Genomic DNA, 18,323 nt, shown 5'->3' on the forward strand with positions numbered 1-18,323 from the left:
TCACTCCTGGCATCTTACCGTTTTTGGTGCAGTTATAAATAGGATCGATTCCTTGATTTCTCTTTCTGCTGCTTCATTATTGGCATATAGAAATGCAACTGATTTCCATATGTTGATTTTATATTCTGTGACTTGGCTCAATTCATCTATCAGTTCTAGGAGTTTTTGGTGGAGTCTTCTAGGTTTTCCACATAGAGTATCATGTCATCTGCAAGAGTTTAAGTTTGACTTCTTCCTTACCAATTTGGATGCATTTTATTTCTATGTGTTTTCTGATTGCTGAGGCTAGGACTGCCAGTACTATGTTGAACAACAGTGGTGAGAGTGGACATTCCTGTCGTGTTCCTGACCTTAGAGGGTAAGCTCTCAAATTTTCTCTACTGAGGATTAGATTAGCAGTGAGTCTTTTTTTTTTTTTTAATGTTTTATTTATTTCTGAGAGAGAGGGAGAGGGACAGTGTGAGCAGGGGNGTGAGCAGGGGAGGGGAGGGTCAGAGAGAGAGGGAGACACAGAATCTGAAGCAGCCTCCAAGCTCTGAGCTGGCTGTCAGCACAGAGCCTGACACGGGGCTCGAACCCACCAACCGTGAGACCATGACCTGAGCTGAAGTTGGATGCCTAACCGACTGAGCCACCCAGGCGCCTCGAGCAGTGAGTCTTTTGTATATTGTCTTTATAATGTTGAGGTATGTTCCCTCTATTCCTACCTTAAGGGTTTTTATCAAGAAAGAGGCTATATTTTGGCTTCATCTATTGAGAGGATCATGTGGTTCTTACCCTTTCTTTTATTAATATGATGTATCATGTTGATTGATTTGTGGATATTGAACCACCTCTGCAGCCCAGGAATAAATCCCACTTGATCATGGTGAATAATTCTTTTAATGTATTGTTAGATTTGGTTTGCTAGTATCTTGCTGAGAGTTTTTCCATCCATGTTCATCAGGGAAATTGGTCTGTAATTCTCCTTTTTAGTGGGGATTTTCTGGTTTTGGAATCAAGGTAATGTTGACCTCATAGAATAAGTTTGGAACTTTTCTTTCCATTTCTATTTTTGGAACAGCTTCAGAAGAATAGGTATTAACTATTCTTTAAATGTTTGGTAGAATTCCCCTGGGAAGCCATCCAGCCCTGGACTCTTGTTTGTTGGGAGATTTGTGATTACTGATTGAATTTCTTTTTGGTTATGGGTCTGTTCAAATTTTCTGTCTTCCTGTTTCAGTTTTGGTAGTTGATATGTTTCTAGGAATTTCTCCATTTCTTCCAGATTCCCCAATTTGTTGGCATGTAATTGCTCATAATATTCTCTTATTATTGTTTGTATTTCTATGGTGTTGGTTGTGATCTCTCCTCTTTCATTCATGTTTTATTTGGGTCCTTTTCTTTTTCATAAATCTGGCTAGAGGTTTATCAACTTTGTTAATTCCTTAAGAAAACCAGCTCCTAGTTTTGTTGCTCTGTTCTGCTTTTTTTCTTTTATTTCTTTATCAATGATTTCTGCCATAATCTCTATTATATTTCCCTTTTTCTGCTGGTTTGGGGCTTTATTTGCTGTTCTTTTTCCAGCTCCTTTAGGTGTAAGGTTAGGTTGTATTTGAGACATTTTTTCCTTCTTTAGAAAGGCCTGGATTGCTATATGCTTCCCTCTTATGACTGCCTTTGTTGCATCCCAAAGATTTTGGACTGTTGTGTTTTCATTTTCATTGGATTCTATGTACTTTTAATTTCCTCTAAAATTTCTTGGTTAGCCCATTCATTCTTCAATAAGATGTTCTTTAATCTCCAAGTATTTATGGTCTTTCCAAATATTTTCTTGTGGTTGATTTCAAGTTTCATAGTGTTGTGATCTGAAAGTATGCATGGTATGATAGCAATCTTTTTGTACTTGAGGGCTGATTTGTGATTCAGTATGTAATCTATTCTGGATAATGTTCCATGTTCACTCGAGAAGAATGGGTATTTGCTGCTTTAGGATGAAATGTTCTCAATATATCTGTTAAGTTCATACAGTCCAGTGTATCATTCCAAAGCCACTGTCTGTGTTGATTTTCTACTGAGATGATCTATCCTTGCTGTAAGTAGGGTGTTTAAATCCCCTACTATTGTAGTTTATCAATGAGTTTATGATTGATTTATATATTTGGGTGTCCAAGTTGGAGGCCTAAGTATTTAGAATTGCTAGATCTTCTTTAATTATGATATTAGGCCCTTCTTCAACTCGTTACAGTCTTTAAAATCTAGTTTTTCTGACAGAAGAACAGCTACTCTGGCTTTTTTTTTTCTTTTTTTAAATTTTTAAAATTTTTTTAATTTATTTATTTCTAGGAGAGAGAGAGAGAGACAGCACGAGCAGGGCAGGGTCAGAGAGAGAGGGAGTCACAGACTCTGAAACAGGCTCCAGGCTCTGAGCTGGCAGTCAGCACAGAGCCCGACGCGGGGCTCAAACTCACGAACCGCGAGATCATGACCTAAGCAAAAGTCGACTAAGCCACCCAGGCGCCCCTACTCTGGCTTTCTTCTGATGTCTATTAGCATGATGGATGATTCTCAGTCCCTCTACTTTCAATCTGCAGGTGTCTTTAGGTCTAAAATGAGGCTCCTATAGGCAGCATATAAATGGGTCTTATTTTTTAAATCCATTCTAATATCCTGTCCTTTGAATGGAAGATTTAGTTCATTTACATTTAGAGTGATTATTCAAAGGTAGGAATTTAGTGCCATTGTGTGGCCCGTAGAGTTGATGTTTCTGGTGATGTCATCTGGTCCTTTCTGGTCTTTGTTGCTTTTGGTCTCTGTTTTATTTTGCTTTGTTTTTTCCTCCACTCAAAGAGTCCCCCTTAAAATTTCTGGCAGGGCTGGCTTAATGGTCAAACCTCCTTTAGATTTTGTTGTCTGGGAAACTCTTTATCTCTCCTTCTATTCTGAACGATAGCTTTGCTGGATAAAGAATTCTTGGCCGCATATTTTTCTCACTGAGCACAATGAATATCACACCACTCTTTTCTGGCCTGCCATGTATCTGTGGGCAGAACTCCTCCACACCTGATCTATCTTCCCTTGTAGGTTAAGGAGTTTTTTCCCCTTGCTGCTTTCGCGATTCTTTCCTTGTCTGGGTATTTTGTGAATTTTTAGTATGATATGCCATGGTGATGGTCCAGTTTTGTTGAATCTAATGGCAGTTCTCTGTGCTTCATGGAGTTTGAGGTCTGTGTCCTTTCCCAGATTAGGAAAGTTTTCAGCTATAATTTGCTCACATAACCCTTTTGCCCCTTTTGCTCTCTCTTCATCTCATATATGGGACTCCTATGATATGCACGTTATTCCTCTTGAATAAGTTGCTGAATTCTGTAAGCCTTGTATTGTGATCGGGGCACCTGGGTGGCTCAGTCTGACTTCAGCTCCGGTCATGATCTCTCAGTTCCTAAGCTCGAGCCCTGTGTTGGGCTCTATGCTAACACCTGATTTGGATTCTATGTCTCCTTCTCTCTGCTCTTCCCTCACTCATGCGTGCTCTCTCTCAAATATAAATAAACATTAAAAAAAAGTCTTGTATTATGATCTCTTGCCTTTCTTTCCCTCTTTTTTTTTTGCTTTATTATTTTCCATAATTTTATCTTCTGTATCACTGATTTGCTCCTCTGTTTTATCCATCCTTGCCATCATGGCATCCATTAAGAGATTGCATCTCGGTTACAGCATTTTTAATTTCACCCTGACTAGACCCAGTATTCTTATAATCATGGTTTTAAATTCTAGTTCAGATATTTAACTTATATCTGTATTGTTTAAATCCTTGGCCATCATTTCTTCCTGTTCTTTCTTTTGGGATGAATTAATTCCTCCATCTTGTCATTTTGGAGGAAGAAAAAAATTAATAAAAAATTTTAAATTTTAAATTAAAAACAAAGCAAAAAATCAAATAAAGGAATCTAGATTCTAGGTGTGTTTTGGTCTGTTTGTTAAAAGAAGCTTGGTAGAAAAGAGAAAAAAGAGAAACACCAAAAAAAAGTTTAAATAATAAATTTTTAAGTAAAATTAACTAGAATAAAAAACTAAAAAATAAATTTGCTCTCTGTATCAGAGAAAGAAAAGGAAAAAGCAAACAACATAAGCAGAAACAGAAGCAACAAAAACGAACAAGCCAACAAAATGAAACCCAAATGAAATTACATCCAGTTTCCCCTAGAACTGAAACTCTGCACACTATAGTCCTTAGACTAAGGTGGAAGGGATCTGTGCTTGTCTTCTGGGGGATGTGCCTGGAGGGCACAAGTGGGTGGGGCTTGGTGTAACGGCTCCGTTCTCCACTTGGTGGTGCTGCTTAGCTCACTGGGATTGATCTGTGTGTGTGCTAGAGGTGAATATGGCTTCACCCAGCTCTCTAGTCTTCGGTGCAGGAATTTCGTGCCTTCACAAACACATGATCAAGCACTCCTCTTTTGTCTCAGGCTTCTGTCTGGCCCCCTCCTTTACCCTGTCTGTGTCTAAGCTGTTTACCAGCCAGGTGACAACCTCCCTCCAGAGTTTTGTCTCAGATAGGGATGTGCTTCAAAATCCCATACTTCAGAGGCCCTTATGGCTTGGACCTGAGGTGATTCTTCAGGGGAGTGTCTCATGGAGCAATGGCCAGGTATTGACTTGCCCCAGAAAATGTTGCATGATTGGACAGTGACAGACACTAAGAGTTTATGTTAAATCACAACACACAGCCAGCACTAGGTCTTGTTGCATTCTGGTGTCTTTATTCCAATATCAGTAAGCTTTGCAGCTCTACAGGATCTGCTGGAATTTTGCCCACAGGGAGGCTGTATAGCTTCTACCAAATGCTCTCCAAGAAGGGGAACCACTTTTCTCCATGTGGCACATGGACCCCTCAGACCATGCTGCCTCTTCCTGGGGAATGGCCCTTCTTCCTCACTGGAGCTCCAAAACTTTAGACTCTGTGCTCCACTGTTTATAGAATTCTGGCAGTATTGAAACTCTCTCCTTTCTCATCAATGGTTTTGAGGAACAGATTTCTTGTCCAGTCCCCTGTGTTTTCACCCTCTCTCTCTCTGTCTCTCTGTCTCTGTCTCTCTCTCTCTCTCTCCAGCTATTTTAGGGGACAGTGCTTCTTTTCATGCACTTCCCTCCTTTCTCTTTCTCAGTCTTCTCTCTATGAAAATGGCTCCCTACCCTCAGCAGCTCCATGGCTTTTCTCTCCCCCGATTCACTTCTCCACACTGCATACCTGCCAAGTTCTCTGGCTCAAATTATACAGATTGTTGCATTAATCCTCAGATCAATTACCTAGGTGTTCAAAATGTCTTGATGCTGATCTAGCTGCATTTCAGGGACAAGACAAGCTCAGGATCCCCATACTACTCTGCCATCTTAATTCCTCTCCTATTTTGAACTATTTCTTTTTTTTTTAATGTTTTTTTAATGTTTTATTTTTGAGAGAGCATGTGTGAGTAGGGGAGGGTCAGAAAGAGAGGGAGACACAGAATCTGAAGCAGGCTCCAGGCTCTGAGCTAGCTATCAGCACAGAGCCCGATGCAAGGCTCGAACCCACGAACCATGAGATCATGACCTGAACTGAAGTCAGACGCTTAGCCAACTGAGCCACCCAGGCGCCCATGAATTATTTCTATAAATATAGAAAGGTATTAGATAATCCTCAATGGAAGACTAAACCCACTTCTAGATAACCTGTGGGTCAAAAAGAAGTCCTCACGGAAATTAGAAAATATTTCTCATTGAATGAAAACAAAACTAAATTTTAAAATCTGCGGGGTGTGGTTAAAATGGTACTTAGGGGAAACTTTATTACAGTGAACGCTTGTATTAGAAAAAAGGAAAAGACTAAAATCAGTAATCTCTGCTTGCATCTTAAGAAACTAGAGGGGAAAAAAAGCAAATGAAAACCAAATCTTACAGAAGCAAGGTAATAACAAAGACAGGAGCAGAAATCAAGAAATTTGAAAACAGAAAAACAGAAAATGAATGTAAAAGCTAGTTATTTGAAAAGATGGATAAAACTGATATAGCTCTAGTCACACCAACCAAGAATAAAAGTAAAAGATAAAAATGACCACTATTAGGAATGAGAGAGGAGCTATCACTACTGACCCTGCAGACATTAATATTATAATAATGGAGTACTTCAAATGACTCTATGCCCATAAATTCAACATATTTGAAATGGACTAATTCCTTGAAAGACAAATTACCAAAACTCCTTCAAAGGTAACCGAAATAGTTTTCATTCTACTCAAAAACTTGAATTCAAACGTCAAAACTCTCCAACAAGGAAAACTCCAGGCCCATGTGAGTTCACTGAAGAATTTTACCAAATATTTAAGTAAGAAATAATACCAATCCTACAAATCCCTTTTAGAAAACAGAGACAAGGAAACACTTCCCAATTCATTTTATGAGGCCAGTATTACCCCTGAACTAAAACCAGACAAAGACATTACAAGAGAAAACTACAGACCAATAACCTCATGAACACTGATGTAAAACTCTTCAACAAAATAGTTGGCCAACTGAACCCAGGAATATATAAAGAATTGGCATTAATCTGAGGAATATAAGACTGTTCAAAATTCGAAAACTGCTCTATGTGTTTCACGCTATTAAAGGACTAAAAACAGAAAAGTGTGAATCATCTCAATAGATACAGAAAAATCAATCAATAAAATTCAGTACCTCTTAATGATAAAAAAAAGTTCAGAAAACTAGTAATAAAAAAGAACTTCCTTAATTGATAAAAGACATCTACAAAAAAAACCTTACAGCTAACATCATATTTAATGGTTAAAGACTGAATGCTTTGCCCTTAAGATCAGGAACTGGGCAGGGATGTCCACTCTCACCACTCCTATTTTATATCTTACTGGAACCTCTAGCCAGTGTAATAAAAATAATTTGGAAAGGAAGGAATAAAATGGTATCTGTTCACAAACAACTTAACTATCTGCATAGAAAATCCCATAGAATCTACATTAGCACCCCAAAAAATGAAATAGTCAGGTATAAATCTAACATAACATATATAATGTCAGTATGAGGAAAACTAAAAAACTCTGATGAATGAAATCAAAGAACTAAATAAATGGAGGCATATTCCATTATTATGGATAGGGAGACTCAATATTGTCAAGATGTCAGGTCTTCTCAACTTGATCTATAGACTCAGCAATCCCAACCAAAATCAACAAACTGATTCTAAAATTTATAGAAGGCAAAAGACCTAGAATATCTAACACAATACTAAAGGAGAAGAGTAAAGTTGGAGGAATGACACTACCTGACTTCAAGCCTTAACTATAAAGTTACAGTAATTAAAACAAAGTGATATAGGTGAAGAGATATAGATAGGAGTGCTGATGCATAGGGGCACATGTACCCCAATGTTCATAGCAACACTTTTTTTTTTTTTAATTTTTTTTTTTAATGTTTTATTTATTTCTAGGGGAGAGAGAGAGAGACAGCATGAGCAGGGGAGGATCAGAGAGAGAGGGAGTCACAGACTGAAACAGGCTCCAGGCTCCGAGCTGGCAGTCAGCACAGAGCCCGACGCGGGGCTCGAACCCACAAACCGCGAGATCATGACCTAAGTGAAAGTCGGATGCTTAACCGACTAAGCCACCCAGGTGCCCCTCATAGCAACACTTTCAACAATAGCCAAATCCTGGAAAGAGCCTAAATGTCCATCAAGTGACAAAGGGATCAAGAAAATGTGGTTTATATATACAATAAAATACTACACGGCAATGAGAAAGAATGAAATCTGGCCATTTGTAGCATCATGGATGGAACTTGAGGGTGTTATGCAAAGTGAAATAAGTCAGGCAGAGAAAGGCAGATACCATATGTTTTCACTCATATGTGGAACAGGAGAAACTTAACAGAGGACCATGGGGGAGGGGAAGGGGAAAAAATAGTTAAGGAGAAGAAGGGAGGCAAACCATAAGAGACTCTTAAATACTGAGAACTGAGGGTTGATGGGGGTGAGGGAGAGGGGGAAAGGGGTGATGGGTATGAAGGAGGGCACTTGTTGGGATGAGCACTTGGTGTTATATGGAAACTAACTTGACAATAAACTATAAAAGAAAAAAAAGAAACATTAAAAAAAAGTGATATTGGTGAAAGAAATGCCAAATACATCAGTGGAACAGAGGGCCCAGAAACAGACCCATGTAAATACAGTCAACTTATCTTTGACAAAGGAGCAGGGCGTTATAATAAAGATAGTGTTTTCAACAAATGGTGCAGAAACAACTTGACTCAAACATGAAAAAAAAAAAAAAGAATCTAGACACAGACCTTATAAAGCCTCATAAAAATTAACTCGAAGTGGACTACAGAACTAAATGCAAAACACAAAGCTATAAAACTCCTAGACAACAATATAGGAGAAATCTCAGATATCTTGTGTGTGATACAACACTAAAAGTATGATCCATGAAAGAAAAATCTGATGAGCTGGACTTCATTAAAATTAAAAACTTTTGCTTTGCAAAAGACAATGTAAAGAGAATGAGATGACAAGCCACAGACTAGGAGAAAAATATTTGCAAATGACACATCTGATTAAAAAAACTGTTATCCCAAATATACAAGGAACTCTTAAAACTCAACAAGAAAACTAACAATCCAATTTTAAAAATGGGTGAAAGATCTTAACAGATGTCTCAGCAAAAATATACAAATGGCAATAAGCATATGAAAAGATGCTCCACGTCATATATCATCAGGGAATACAAATTAAAACAAGATACCACTACACACCTATTAGAATGGCCAATATGCAGAACACTGACAACACCAAATGCTGGTGAGGATATGGAGCAACAGACACGGTCATTCATTGCTGGTGGGAATGCAAAACAGTATAGCTACTCTGGAAGACAGTTTGGTAGTTTCTTGCAAAACTAAACATACTCTTACCAAATGATCAGCAATTGGAATCCTTGATATTTACCCAACAGAGCTGAAAACTTATGTCCACACAAAAACTTGCACATGGATATTTACAGAAGCTTTATTCATAATTGCCAAAATTTGGAAGCAACCAGGATGTCCTTCTTAGAAATGGATAAAGTATTGTACATCCAGACACTGTAATATTATTCAGCACTAAAAAGAAATGAGCTACCAAGCCATAAAAGATATGGAGGAAACTTAAGTGCATGTTACCAAGTAAAAGAAGCCAATCTGAAAAAGCTACATCCATACTATATAATTTCAATTATATGACATTTTGGAAAAGGCAAAACTATGAAGGCAGTTAGAAGTTGCAAAGGGGAGGAGCTGAACTAAATACGCAGAGCACAGAAGATTTTTAGAGCAGTGAAAATACTCTGTATGATACCATAATGATGGATACATGTCCATAAAATATATAACACCAAGAGTGAACCCTGAGGTCAACTATGGACTTTGAGTGATAATGATGTGTTGATGCAGATTCACTGCAACAAATGTACCACTCTGGTGAGTGACGATGATAGTGGGAGAGACTATGCATGTGGGGGAAAGGGGGCAAATGTGTAATTACTGTATCTTCCCCTCAATTTTGCTATGAACCTAACTAAAACTGCTCTAAAAAATTAAGTCTTCATTTAAAAAAATCAAATAAATGAAGGCATTATTTTAGACATGTACTTCCTTTTCTTACCATGATTTTCAGCTCTCATGTACTTGTTCCTCATTTCCTGCCGCTGATGCACATAGGTCCTCCAGGTCTGGAACATCAGATTGTACAAATAATATCTGAGGATGCAAAAAAAGCAAATGGTATTTCTTTAAACCAAAAATTCTCCTAATTCAATACACCAAATCCATTCTGTACTCAGGAGAAATGAACATGGATGATTCTAATATAAAAAAGCTTTATCTATCTCTTAAGCTAAAATTTCATTTCCCACAATCACAGTGAAACCTATTCTCCTTAATGCAGAGTCATTCTCCTCACCATATAGTATCACTAAAGAAAAATAGGCTTGAATTATCTGAGAATAACTTCACCTTCGGCATTCACAAAGCAGTGAATAACAGTAATATCTTTATCACCTTAATCATCCATATTATGTAACATTACACCTTTCCTCTGCACTCAAACATGGTCAATGACACTTTTCCTTCTCAAGATATACACTATACCCATTAAGACAGTCAGTCTCAGGGCTCCTGGATGGCTCATTTGATTCAGACTCCGACTCTTGATTTTGGTTCAGGTCATGATCTTACAGGAAGTTCAGGAGACTGAGTCCTGCATCAGGCTCTGTACTGAGAGCTCAGAGCCTACCTGGAATTCCCTCTCTTCCTCTCTCTCTGTCCCTTTCCTGTTCATGTACGCACACTCTTTCTCAAAATAAATAAATATTTTTTTTAAAACAGAGACTGTCCACCATTCCATATGTTCACTATCTCATTTCCTAAGTTTTTATTTTATTTTTTTTAAAGTTTATTTATTTTGAGAGAGACATAGACAGCATGAGCAGGGAATGGCATAGAGAGAGGGAGAGAGAAAATCCCAAGCAGGCTCTGTGTTGACAGCAGGGCTCAAACCCACAAAACCATGAGATCTGAGTCAAAACCAAGAGTCAGATGCTTAACTGACTGAGCCACCAACATGTCCCAACTAAGACTTGATTTCATACTCTACCAGCTTATTACAATGATTCAACACTGTCTATATTTTATCTGAAATATCTATAAATCAGAAACCCTGACCCAAAGAACCTAAAGAAAGAAGTGATTATGAGAGTGAATACTATTTTAAGAAAATACAATATACAACATACATTAACTTTTTATTAGAAAAGGTATGATATAAGGGGTGCCTGGGTGGCTCCATCAGTTGAGCATGTGACTTTGGCTCAGGTCATGACCTCATGCTTTGTGAGTTCGGGCCCTGCCTCTGGCTTTGTGCTGACAGCTTGGAGCCTAAAGCCTGCTTCAGATCAGATTTGTGTCTCCCTCTTTCTGTCTGCTCGTTCCCCACTCACGCTCTCTCTTTCAAAACTAAACATTTAAAAAAATGAAAAAAGGTTTCCATATAACACACAGCGCTCATCCCCACAAGTGCCCTCCCTCCACCAACCTGACAATAAACTATTGGTTAAAAAAAAAAAAACAAACCCAAACAAATAAAAGATAAGAAGTGCTGGAGAAAAATAAATAAATAAAATTTTAAAAAATGTATAAAAAATGTGTATTTAATATAATTCCAAGTTTTCCTCTACTTATCCCTTGACCAATTTCAAGACTGAGAGTTTTTCTTTCCCATTTCTGTTTTCTTAATGTCTGATATTGGGCATATAATTTCTCCTGTAATAAATAAAAATTAAATCAACTTATTAGTTTAAAAAACAGAATATTCTGAGAATTAGAAATTACACAGAAGTGTCAGTGAGAAAACACTATTGAAATCATTAACATTACCAATATAAAATGGTAAATTAAAGAGGTGTCTGTGTGTGTGCGCGCCCACATGTACATGTGCTTGGGTTTAATTTAGGACTTTGATCTTGTTTACTCTAAAAAGAATTTGAAGCCAAGAGAATATGACTCAAAACTTTTCTCCAAATCAATGTGATACATCACATTAACAGAATAAAAGAATTATAGGATCATCTTAAAAGACATAGAAAAAGCATTTGACAAAATTCAACAACCATACATCATAAAGACATTTAACAAATTAGGCATAGATCAAACATGTCTCAATATAATAAAGGTCATACATGACAAGCCCACAGCTAACATCATATCCAATAGAGAAAGGCTCCCCTAAGGTCAGGAAAAAAAGTGTCCACTCTCCCCACTCCTATTCAACATAGTACTGGAAGTCCTAGTCAAAGCAATCAGTCAAAAAAAGTAAAAGGCATCAGAATTAGAAAGGAAGAAGTAAAATTGCCTATTTGCAGACATGATTTTATACATAGAAAATCCTAAAGACTCAACCCCAAAACTATTATATTTAATAAATAAATTCAGTAAGCTTTGCAAGATACAAAATCAACACACAGATCAGTAATATTTCTATACATTAACAGTGAATTATCTGAAAAACAAATATATCAATCCACTCACAATACACCGAAAACAATAAAATACTTTGTAATAAATTTAACCAAGGAGATGAGAGATCTCTATTCTGAAAACTACACAACACTGACAAAAGAAATCAAAGAAGATGCAAAGAAATAGAAAGTTAGGGAGGCATGGGTAATTCAGTCAGTTAAGTGTCCAACTCTTGATTTTGGCTCAGGTCAAAATCTCACAGTTCATGAGATTGAGACCCATGTAAGGCTCTGAACTGACAATGCAGAGGCTTCTTGGGATTCTATCTCTCTCTCTACACCTTTCCCCTTTGTGTAATTTAATGTTAATAATAAAATTATTAAAATTATTAAAATACTACCAAAAGCCATCTATAGATTCAGTGTAAGCCTATCAAGATTCCAATGGCATCTTTTCTCTTTTTTTTTTACCGAAAATACTTTTTTTTTTTTTTTACNCTCAGTTCTTGTCAGCATTCAAGAATCTCTCATGGTTTGCCTCTCCCCCTTTCCCCCACTATTTCCTCCCTTCTTCTCCCCCATGGTCCTCTGTTAAGTTCCTCCTAATCCTCCTATACGTGCAAACATATGATATTTGTCCTTCTCTGCCTGACTTATTTCGCTCAGCATAACACCTTCAAGGTCCATCCATGTTGCTACACAAGGCCAGATTTCATTTTTTCTCTCACTGCCATCCAATGGCATTTTCTACAGAAGCAGAACAATCCTAAAATTTCTATAGAATACAAAAGACTCCACATATCCAAAGCAATTCTGAGAAAGAAGAACAAAGCAGGAGGCATCGCACTTCCTGATTTAAAGTTATACTGTAAAGCCACAGTAATCAAAGCATTATGGTACTGGCATGAAAATAGACCAACAGACCAATGGAACAGAATCAAAAGCCCAGAAATAAACCTGAGTATATATGGTCAACTAATATTTGACAAAGGAGCCAAGATTACTCAGTGGAAAAAAGACAATCTTGTCAATAAATGGTGCTGGGAAAACTGGATATTCTTATGTAAAGGAATGATACTAGATACCTATCTTAAACCACTCACAAAAATTAACTCACAGTGAATTAAAGACTTAAATATAAGATCTGAAACCATGAAACTCCTAACAGAAAATATAGGAAAAAAGCACCTTCACATCTTAGAAATTATTTTTTTTGATAGGACACCTAAAGTACAAGCAATGAAATAATAAACATAAACAAGTGCAACTACATCAAACTAAAAAACTTCCATACAGCAAAAGAAACAGTCAACAAAATGAAAAAGATAGCCTGTAGAATGGGAAAAAATACTTGCGAACCATATATCTGATAAATGGTTAATATCCAAAATATATACAGAACTCATACAACTAAATAGCAAAACCCCCAAATAATCCAACTTAAAAATAGGCAAAGAGATGCCTGGCTGGCTCATTTGGTAGAGCCTGCAACTCTTGATCTTGCAGTCATTGGTTCAAGCCCTACACTGGGCATGGAGCCTACTTTAAAAAAAAAAGTAGGCAAAGAACTTGAATAGACATTTTTCCAAAGAAGATCTACGAAAGGCCAACAGGTTCACGAAAAAGATGCTCAACATCACTAGTCATCAGGGAAATGAAAAACCATGAGGTATCACCTCACACCTGTTAGCATGACCATCAGAAAGAGAAGACAACAAATGCTGGTGTGAATGTGGAGACTGTGCAGTGTTGGTGGGACTGTAAATTGCTACAGCCACTATGAAAAACAATAAGGAGGATCCTCAAAAAATTAAAAGTAGAACTACCATATGATCCAGCAACTTTGCTTCTAGGAATATATCCAATGTAAACAAAACCATTAACTTGCAAAGATATCTTCACTCCCATGTTCATAGCAATATTATTTAGAATAGCCAAGATATGGAAACGATCTAATTGTCCATGATGGATGAATGGATAAAGTTGTGGTCTATACATACAATAGAAGAAAAACCAAAAAAATCCTGCCTTTTGTGACTACATGGATGAACCTTGAGGGCATTATACTGAGTGATTACGTCAAAGACAAATACTGTATGATCTCACTTACCCATGGAATCTAAAAACGAACCAAAAACTTCATAGAAAAGATCAGATTTGTGGTTACCAGAGGCGAGGGTGGGAGAGCAGGGGGAGAAGGAACTGGAGGAAGGTAGTCAAAAGCATAAACTTCCAATTATAAAATACGTAAGTCCTCAGGATGAAATGTACAACATGATAACTATAGTTACCACTACTGTATGATATGTATGAAAGTTAAGAGAATAGGGGCGCCTGGGTGGCTTAGTTAGTTGAGTGTCTGGCTTCGGCTCAGGTCATGATCTCACCATTTGTGGGTTCGAGCCTCACGTCGGGCTCGGTGTTGGCAATTCAGAGCCTGAAGTCTGCTTCGGAATCTGTGTCCCCCCCACTCTCTGACCCTCCCCTGCTCATGCGGTCTCTCTCTCTCTCTCAAAAATAGAATAAAAAAACATTTAAAAAATTAAAAAATAAAAAGAAAGTTAAGAGAATAAATCCCAACACTTTTCATTACAACTAAAAAAGGCTTTTTTCTTTTTTTTCCATTTCTTTTTATTGTATCTTTATGAGCTATGGATGTTAACTATACTTATTGTGGTAATCATTTCACAATGTATGTAAGTCAAACCTTTATGCTGTATATCTGAAACTCTTATAATTATATATGTCAGTTATACTGCAATAAAACTAGGGAACAAAAAACTTTCTTCTTTTGACCAGAAATATGCCAACAGATAACTATTTCATAATGTGAATCAACAAAATTAAAATAATATAACATGAAACCTGACCTGTAGTGACAGTCTGCTCGAACACAGAGTTTCCATTCTCGCTGGAAAACCCACCACTCTTCTTTCCATTCTTCAAAGAACTTGCGTAGTATTCTCTGCTCATAGTAACACCTTTGGCAGTGAACAAAAATCAGAGAAAAATCCATGATGATGTGGGAGCTTGTATTTGTTACCAAATTAGTTTCATAGCACTGTTACTTTCTCACAGAAAAGTGTGTCTCATTATTTGATAACACCAGAAGAGAATAAAAACAGATATTTTTCAGATCAAATATTTAGACATACTTAAACTAGGAAAAAAGTACTTAAACTAGAAAGAAAGCTAAAAATGTTATACTACATATCTTGCCAATTAATGAGGTTAAGGTAAACTAAAAATTGGACTTTTCGGGGCGCCTGGGTGGCTCAGTCGGTTAAGCATCCGACTTCAGCTCAGGTCATGATCTCACGGTGCGTGGGTTCCAGCCCCGCGTCGGGCTCTGTGCTGACAGCCAGCTCAGAGCCTGGAGCCTGCTTCAGATTCTGTATCTCCCTCTCTCTCTGACCCTTCCTGATCACGCTCTCTCTCTCCCTCTCTCTCAGAAATAAATAAAACTTTAAAAAAAAATTGGACTTTTCAAATACCGTAAGTTGAGGGTTATTCTATTTTTCTTCATCAGACTAAAAAATATTTTCACTTTTATTATTATTTGAATATTTATTTATTTTGGGGACAGCACTAGCAGGGGAGGAGCACAGAGCAGGACACAGGATCCAAAGAGAGCTCTGTGCTGACAGGCTGACAGCAGCAAGCCTTATATGGGGCTCGAACTCACAAACCACGAGATCATGACCTGAGCCTCAGTCACATGCTTAACCAACGGAGTCACCCAGGAGCCCCTAAAAAATATTTTTAATTAGTAAAAAGTAGTAGTTACACTTCACATTTATGTATTTAGGAGATTAAAAGCTATAAAATAAGCAAATGCTTAATGTTATTCCTAGTACTTAACAAGAACAGAGCATATTAGTTTAACTGAAATCTAGCCAGAAGAGTTATAAAAATAGCAGAAGATAAGTAGAGGCAATAAAGAGGGGGACAAAGTAATAACAAAGAAAACAAGAGCAATGGCAGATTGTGTTGATGCTATAGCAGGCACTGTTGAGGTGACTGATAACTCAAGAACTCTGCCTGTCAGTCACTTTGAATTTATTTTCATGGTTCTGCAGATTATTAACATGTGCTTCCTCCTCACCACTCAGCTTTTAAAAAACTCACAAAAATATACACAGGGAAATTTACTTCATTCTTGTCCATAATAAAAGAGGATAAAATTCAACAAATGTCCCTCAAAGGAATAGATAGGTTAAATTCAACTAACGTCACTTACTCATTTTTTGTGAAGTGGAGCTGAAGACACTGAAATGAAGAGATGTTCCAGAGAAGTGGTTAGGTGAAAAAATAAAGCTACCTCATACTATGTATGACACCATTTTCTAAAGTTAATTTTTTTAACGTTTATTTATTTTTGAGAGAGAGTGTGAACAGGGGAGGGGCAGAGAGAGGGAGACAAGAGGATCCAAAGCAGGCTCTGAGCTGACACCACAGAGTCTAAGTGGGGCTTGAACTCACAAACCATGAGATCATGACCTAAGACAAAGTTGGACACTTAACTGACTGAGCCACCCAGGCACCTCTTAAGTTACATTTTTTTTTTTTTTGGATTTCCAATACTCCTATGTTAGAATATAATACATACAAATTTGCATATATTTACACATACGTAATGTATGCACACACATATATTTGTAGACATACATAAAAACATATATATCTATATGCATGTATCCTGCATACATATATAAATAATTAAACTATACATATTAAAAGCCTCAAAACATCTCCACAATACCAAACTATTACCAGTTGTTCTCTCTCAGGGAGATATGGGAGACTGGTGTTTCCTATTACATGTGTCTATAGTTTAAAAACAAAAGTTTTTTTAATGTTTGTTTATTTTGAGAGAAAGAAAGCATGATTATGGGAAGGGCAGAGAGAGACTCCCAAGCTAACAGTACAGAGCCTGACACGGGACACAATCTCATAAACAGTGAGATTATGACCTGAGATGAATCAAGAGTTGACCCCTTAACTGAATGAGCCACTCGGGTGCCCCTAAAAATTTTTTAAACAATTTTGATAATAATTTTTAAAAAATTTCGTGGAAAAGAACCACTTCCATTTGCACATGTATTTCCTTCTATTATCTACTACTATCCATCTACCTCCTTCTCTTCCCAAACCCCACTAAAATAACAGCATATGTTTCAAAAGGTGTAAGCTCACAAAGACAAATAGGAGCAACAATGATAGACAAGAGATGTCAACAAATTTTAGATGATAGCGCAGGCACCCGAATCAACATATCAGAGAAGTGAATCAATATATCCTATCATATCAGAGAAAGCAGAGAAAGAACTAAATATCTTGTCCAGAGGGAGTCAAGAAGCAACCAGCTGGTGGCACAGACCTCAGAGAGGCATGGGAACATGAGGCATCAGGAATGAGGGAGCCCTGGGTGGAGATGAAAACAGGATTGTTTGCAAGCCTGGACATAAGAAGCCTGGGATCCTGTTATTCACCCAAGTAGAGACTTGGATTTATCTCTGGAGAGGCTGAACAGAGGAGCACTAAACTGCAGAATATCAGCAGAGCTCTGGAGAGGATCTTAAACGGAGCATCCATGTACTCAACAGTGATATCCACATTCCCTCTCCTCTGCCTACAGCCAAGCTTATAATTGCCACCACCCACCTCCAAGCCACTGCAGCCCAGAAAGAATTTGGAGGATTCCTCCCCTCTGGGGAACACTGATCAACCACCTAAGGGAAAAGGCTTCTGGATAGTGACAGCTGGAGGTTCCCCAGTGAAACTGTCCAGTCTCTACCTCACAAGCCTAAATTAAAAACACATTTTTTTTTAACGTTTATTTATTTTTGAGACAGAGACAGAGCACAAGCTGGGGAGGGGCAGAGAGAGAGGGAGACACAGAATCTGAAACAAGTTGCAGGATCTGAGCTGTCAGCACAGAGCCTGATGCGGGGCTCGAACCCATGGACTGCGAGATCATGTCCTGAGCTGAAGTCAGACGACTAACTGAGCCACCCATGCGCCCCCTCACAAGCCTAAATCGAAGCCTTCAATTTATAAGTCACTACACATACATAGAGAAGCTTCCAAAATGAACATTTTAGTCTCTTTTTTTTTAATTAAAAAAAAATTTTTTAATGTTTACTTTTTAGAGACAGATCATAAGTGGGGGAGGGGGAGAGAGAGAGGGAGACACAGAATCTGAAGCAGGCTCCAGGCTCTGAGCTGTCAGCACAGAGCCCAATGCAGGGCCTGAATTCAGACTGTGAGATCATGACCTGAGCCGAAGTTGGACGCTCAACTGAC

At 37.7% G+C, this 18,323-nt stretch overlaps 1 protein-coding gene across 6 annotated transcripts in view; it reads right to left on the bottom strand.

The window, feature by feature from the left end:
• SFI1 (SFI1 centrin binding protein) overlaps positions 1 to 18,323 on the bottom strand; it is a 101,756-nt gene that overhangs the window by 53,704 nt on the left and 29,729 nt on the right. For all 6 annotated transcript variants that reach the window (XM_077761552.1, XM_077761555.1, XM_077761550.1 and 3 more), the window contains exons 5-6: positions 14,888 to 14,998; positions 9,668 to 9,762 (exon numbers count right to left, since the gene is read on the bottom strand). In XM_077761552.1, the coding sequence (XP_077617678.1) occupies positions 9,668 to 9,762; positions 14,888 to 14,998 (206 nt within the window). The remainder of the gene's footprint in view (positions 1 to 9,667; positions 9,763 to 14,887; positions 14,999 to 18,323) is intronic.

This window comes from Crocuta crocuta, unplaced genomic scaffold (genome assembly GCF_008692635.1).
Source record: "Crocuta crocuta isolate KB4526 unplaced genomic scaffold, BGI_CrCroc_1.0 scaffold348, whole genome shotgun sequence".
Classification (NCBI taxonomy): Eukaryota; Metazoa; Chordata; class Mammalia; order Carnivora; family Hyaenidae; genus Crocuta; species Crocuta crocuta.